The following is a 6,304-nucleotide window of genomic DNA, read 5'->3' as shown; positions in this document are numbered from 1 at the left end:
GAAGTAGGATTGCCCAACCTTCCTTCCGAGGAGTGGCTGGTGGGTTTGAACTGCCAGCCATCTGGTTAGCAGGCAAGTATATATATGTATATGTATATGTATATGTATATGTATATGTATATATATATAAGTATCATGGATGTTAAGAGACACATACCAGTAGTTTGTTGAAACCAGTAGGTGATCTGGTCATCCTCATGGCTGCCGATTCTTCCTGCTCTCTCTCTAAACCTCTCATTCTTCTTACTACCTGTAGTAAGAAGTACTACAACTACTAAGAAGTAGTACCTTACTTACCTGTAGCTGTCCATGCAGATTATATTTGCCACTGTCTTATTTTTCTATGTAACAATCATGCCAATCTTAGTAGTGTTAAATTTGCTTTTATAAAGTGCTAGTATCCTCAGAAGTGTGAGGAAGATGATGTGGGTGGATGGGAGAGCAAACAAACCACAGTGATTTTTGTTAAACTAATAATCTACACAAATTCAGCCTTGATTCCCTTTAACAGCATTAACTTATTTTGACAGCTATTCAGGATTATGAAACTGCTCAGGAGCACAATGAAAATGACCAGCAGATTCGGGAAGGTCTAGAGAAAGCACAAAGACTACTGAAACAGTCACAAAAAAGAGATTATTACAAAATCTTGGGAGTAAAAAGGTGAATTGTTGACTTGTGTTTAAAATTTGCTTTGCCATTTTCCGTCAACTCTTTTTTAAAGCCAGTCATTGCTATATTTTTTTAATCCCTTCTTGATTCATTTCCTTTTTCTGTGTAATTTCTATCATATAGGCTAAACCCTAACAATCTTTAACATCATCAAGTATTTTCAATATGTTACAGCAAAATTTGATACAGATTAGTAATGCAATGATGGAATTCATAGTTGGTGAGAGATGACATAGTAGTATGAACAGGTCCTAAGCCTAGATTTTTTTGAGTAAAGAGGTAGGAGTGAGCCCCTCTCCTTCATACTGGTGGGAAGGTGAGAGAGGATAGGGAAAAGACGACAACCTTTTTTCTAAGGTTAAAAATACAGCCACATTTTCAGAGTTCATTTTTTGGAATGCAGAGGTACATAATTTATACATTGTACACTTTTATGTGAGATCTATCTTCCCTGACCAACTGGACCATCAGTTTTTCAATCCTGATACAAATACAAAATACAAATTTGGAGTCAAATATTTTCAGAAAAGAAAATGATTTTTAATGCCAAGAATTTAATCATGATAGCTTGTAAATTCAGAAAGTTTAAAAATTGCTCCATGTGATTTTTTTTTTCCTCTAAAGGGCAAATTATGAAGATTTAGGAGTACTTTAATTTATTCCCAAATTATACTCTTAGTGAAAAAGCACCTAAGGCAGCACACCCAGTTTTAATGATCATCTAGATCATTCAGCTGTAGGCTGAATGTTTGGTGTATGATACCGATACCATGGGAAGGACTGGGAAAACCAGGTAGTTAATGTGGTAGTTGGGTCTTAATTGGCTCCTATAAATTTTATGGCATTGTTTTGGATACTTATTAAACTAATGATTATTAATTATTTTACTGCCTTCAGAAATGCCAAAAAGCAAGAAATCATCAAAGCATACAGAAAATTAGCAATGCAGTGGCACCCAGATAACTTCCAAAATGAAGAAGAAAAGAAAAAAGCTGAAAAAAAGTTCATTGACATAGCAGCTGCTAAAGAAGTCCTCTCTGACCCAGGTATTGTTGCCCTTAATGCATTTCTATACTCTTGAAATAGCTAATTGGTGATTGGCACTTTATTAGATCTTACTCCATTGACCCAACAACAATAATTAGTGTTAGTATAAGCGGTACGTGGAAAGCCTGGTGGTCTGGCTCAGCAGTTGGAGTTCAGTGCAGGAGGTGGTGGTCTGGAGGCTCACCTCAGGAGCTGGTGAGTGAAACTCAGCCTCACCGTTCCGTTTTTTGCTGTCTCTCCCTTGTCAGACTCTGGAGACCCTTGTATGTGTTGTACAGTGGAAGGACCATCAAATGTGGAGTCAGAAGGTCTGAGTTTGAATCTTATTTCTACTTAAAGAAGTTACTAGAACTTCTTGGCCCTCAGTTTTTTCACCTGTGATGAGGACATCATTGAGGGAGACCTTTTACGTTCTTTATGACTTCATAGGTCAATGATGAATTCTCTTCACCAAACTCCCAAGAGTTTGATTAGGAAACCAGGATGGGAGGTTATAATGTACAGTAGTTGGAGAGGAGCACATACCCGCCCAGTGGCCAGGCCTGCCATTCCCAATCCGAAGGTGTTCACAGGACTCTTGTACTAAGTCAAATGTCCATTAGATTTACTGGTTACGATATGTGTTCTTTCATCATACACTAAAATGTGGCCTGGAAATAAGAGGAACGTAATGCTGAGAATTTAGGTAATACTGAGCAATGCTTGGGATTTCAAGAGGAAATTTAATTTTAAGCTGATATCTGCTACTCTTTTATGGCCTTCCATGTCAGTAGGGACAGAAGGTATGGTTTGAATTAGACAAATTCAGCAAAACAGAAGGAAATCACATTTTTTTTTTTACATCCATTTGGCAAATCAAGAGTACCCAATTAAGGAACTGAAGTTAAGTGCTCCTTTGTTCTAAAGTCATTTATAGTCTACTCTAAAGGGGACAGATGTACTTCACCAGTAAGGACAGACTGTCCTTTTTGTAAGCAAATATTGAGTGCCAACAACATCCTTGGACTGTTTCATCCTTTTATCTAAAAAAGCTCGGTGCTCAGTCAGTGCAGAGATGGGGTAGCTGCATCCAACTGGGAGCCAGGAATCTTCTCTAGAGGTTGACTCTTGACCTGAGCTTTAAAGGCCAAGGATTAGAGAGCTAATCAAGGGCATTGGGATTGGCAGAGTGACAGAGGCATGCATCAGTAAAAGAACTACAGCTTGTTTGGAATGACTAGGGTGAAGGGTGCACATATGAAAACAGCAGGTGAGGAGGAGGCTAAGAAATGGGTAGTAGGGTTGAGATCATGATTGAATTTTGTGTGTAAAACTCAAGCAGCTGAATTGGATTTTGAGGAACATAGGAGCTACTGAAAAATTTCACATCTGCAGTTTAGGCATATCAGGCCAACAGCAGTATGGAAGGCGAATTGAGGGGGGGCTGTGCCTGGGCAGGAGACAGTGAGTTATTTCAGAGGATGTTGAGGTTTGGAGATAGCAGTAGGGATATCCTGACTGAGGCAGTGATGGTGTTGAGAGTAGGATTTGAATACTCAAGTTTTGATAAATATTGAGGAGGTTGAGCCCTCCTCAATAGTAGTGACTGAAGGGATGTTGGTGACAAGGTTGGAATTATTACAGACGAGCATTGTTTCGGCACAGCAGATTTTAAAGTTCTAGAGTGTTGTGAACTGAGTTAGGTGACAGTGACATTTGCTGAGATGAAGAACCAAAAAGAGGGGCAAATTTGATAGAGATCATGAATTAGCTTTGAGATGTGGATTTTGTGTTACCCATGAGATACAGGTGGTCCCCAGCTTACAATGTTACAGTGTAGTTGAGTGATTCTGTAATATTTATGTCTGTCTGGGTTTTTTTTGGGAGGTGGTAAATCTTGTCATTAGTCCTATGTACTACATATATACAGTGTTAACACATAATTTGCTGATGTTATCATTCTTAGATAGTCAAAGAAAGATCAGATTTTAAAAGATACTGATGAGGTGTTTAACTTACATCAGAACTGACTTATTACAGAGTCAAGAACTTTGATTTTCCTCTAATTTTAAGGTAACACATTAGTATGCCTACTTTATGGATGCTATAAGACCTGAGACTTCAGAGAAAAAGGATGTTTTTACTTACATCACAGCACACAGCAGGAGCATGTGTCAATTTCCTGAGCTTTCCAAATCCCATGTAGGTGATGTGATCCTTGTAGATGGATGCTTACACATGCAGCGAGTTGCATTACAGAAGAAACCTGAGCTTAGGGAATTTATACTGGACAGTCAACATGCCTGCCTTTTGCTGTGGAGGGAGACACTCCCTTTATTCTTCAAGGCTGTTAGCTATATAAACATCTAGGAGCTATATAAACATCTAGGAAAAGTCTGGAATAAAAGGGCAATCAGTACTTCACTGTTTTACTTTTAAGATGTGCAGAAAATGTATGTAAAAGACCCTAAGACTGTGCTGGGTCTGATATACAGTGTGCAGTATATGTACTGTATTACCTTACTGAAATCTGGAATTATGAACTCTCAAACACATTCAGCTTTAGGGGTGTTGGATGGAGATTCTAGTCCTGGACCATGTTCCTTTTAAAGATAAGCATTAAAGTTAGGAGAAGGTATGTGACTTTTGTTTAACGTAGCAAAGTTTGTTCTGTGGCAGGAACGCTTGGATTGGAACCCTGACCTCTCTGTAGAAAAATACAGTAATACACTCTTTGCATTTTGTTTTTGTATGTAAAATTAATCATGGTGCTGAAATTATTACCATAAATCAGTGTTTCCTAAAATACCGGCCCCATTTGGTAGTCAGAGACTATTTATCTCTAGACTGTAAGTTTTTGGTGTCCTTCTTTCACTTTTGCTTCAGATAAGTAGAGACTAATAGTTGTGTTGTAAATGACTGCTCACAAGCTTTTAAGACACCAGATACTACTACTCGCCATACAATGATGTATAAGGTAACTTTATGGACTATATTATGCCAGTTGATCAAGATGTCCCATGAGACTATTGTCCTAATCCTTCAAACCAGAAACTAATCCTGTGAGGTGTTTGTTATATCTAAGAAGTTTCTGTAACTTTGCCCGCTATGTGCTTTATTAGATATATATGAATCTATGTGCAGTACTTGGCTTCTTTAATAGAGGAATGGTAAGGTCAGATGTTTGGATTCTCAAGGATCTTATGATCTTATGTCTTCATTTTTGTTGTAATCTTTATCATAAGTAGATGCTAAATCTAAGAAACATGAATTCATCTTTAAGTCTTTTGTGATATGTCACACCTGCTGTCCTTTAAGATATTAGCAAAGGATAATGGAATGAGTGGGGGGAGGAGTCAGCACAACATAATGAAGGTGAAGGAAGACACTGAAAGGTACACAGGCGTAAAAGGCAGTAACAGGAATGTACGAGTGGACCCACAGGTAGTTATGTAAGCTGATCGGGGTGGAAGGGTAGAGGGGATTACACCCATTATATAACAGAGGGCACAGTCATGAACTCTGTCAACTATAACCAGACACCTCCAGGACTGAGAGCCAGGACAGAGTACTGGGCTTGAGGGCTAGGGACATCTAGATCAACTGGCATAACACAGACCCTAAAGACACTGTGGTACATCTTAATTTTGTGAGTAGCAACTGAGGTCTTAAAAGCTCATGAAAGGATCTCTTTCCATCTGGAGCAAGAAAGAGTGGAGAAAAACCAAAGACTCAAGGAAATAATTAGTTGAAGGGACTAATGTACTGCATGAACCACAGCCTCCACTGACCTGAGACCAGAACTAGATGGTCCCTGGCTATCACCACCTACCATTCAGACTGGGGTCACAATAGAAGGGAGCAGTGGGAGAAAAAGGTAGAATACAATTTAAATTCATAAAAAAGACCAGACTTACTGGTCTGATAGAAACAGTTGGAACCCCCAAGACCATATGGCCTCTAGATATTCTTCTAATTTAGAACTGAAGCCAGTCCCAGAGATAACATTTCAGCTGCATAGAAGACAGGCCCATAGAGCGAAGAGTACCATGCTTCTTAGAACAGAGGCAGCATTTGCCCAAAAGCAAACTTAAGAAGACAGAAAGGGGCTGGGAAACGGGGCAAATGGAAACGGAGAGAGTGCTAACAAACTGTGGAGACTGCAGCTAATGCCGTGGAACAATCTGTGTCTAAACTGCTGAATGGTAAACTTTCACCTAAACTATAATAAAATATTAAAATAAAAAAATGCAAATATATATGTATTCTAAAATAAAGATGTACTCTGCATATGTGTAAGAGAGGAACAGACCAACAGCTTTGTCAAATGGGATCATTCATATTATACATGCTGTTAAATGTGTTATATTTTATCTAGCTTTAAAGAAGGAAGATAAGGGAGTTAGTAAAATTTTAGATAAATGTCCTTAGTACAAAAGACAAATTTTCCTAAAATGGAGGACAGTCGTACAAAAACATTAAACTATCTGCTTTTAGTGTATGTTTTAATTTTATACAGTATTGTTGATTTCCTGTTGTAAAAGACGAGGAAATATCTTCCACTTCTACTCCCACTCCTTTCCTAATTTTTTTTTTTTTTTTTTTT

The 6,304-nt window shown here is 38.3% G+C and overlaps 1 protein-coding gene across 1 annotated transcript in view; it reads left to right on the top strand.

Annotated features, from left to right (window-relative positions):
• The window catches only part of DNAJC3 (DnaJ heat shock protein family (Hsp40) member C3), a 143,455-nt gene that overhangs the window by 128,977 nt on the left and 8,174 nt on the right, over positions 1-6,304 (top strand). The window contains exons 10-11 of the mRNA XM_007944011.1: positions 531-663; positions 1,570-1,718. Coding sequence (XP_007942202.1) covers positions 531-663; positions 1,570-1,718 — 282 coding nt within the window. The remainder of the gene's footprint in view (positions 1-530; positions 664-1,569; positions 1,719-6,304) is intronic.

This window comes from Orycteropus afer, unplaced genomic scaffold (genome assembly GCF_000298275.1).
Source record: "Orycteropus afer afer isolate SDZICR_OR568_19922 unplaced genomic scaffold, OryAfe1.0 scaffold00117, whole genome shotgun sequence".
Taxonomy (NCBI): domain Eukaryota; kingdom Metazoa; phylum Chordata; class Mammalia; order Tubulidentata; family Orycteropodidae; genus Orycteropus; species Orycteropus afer.
The sequence above is the reverse complement of the archived record's forward strand: the minus strand, read 5'-3'. Positions and strand labels throughout refer to the sequence as shown.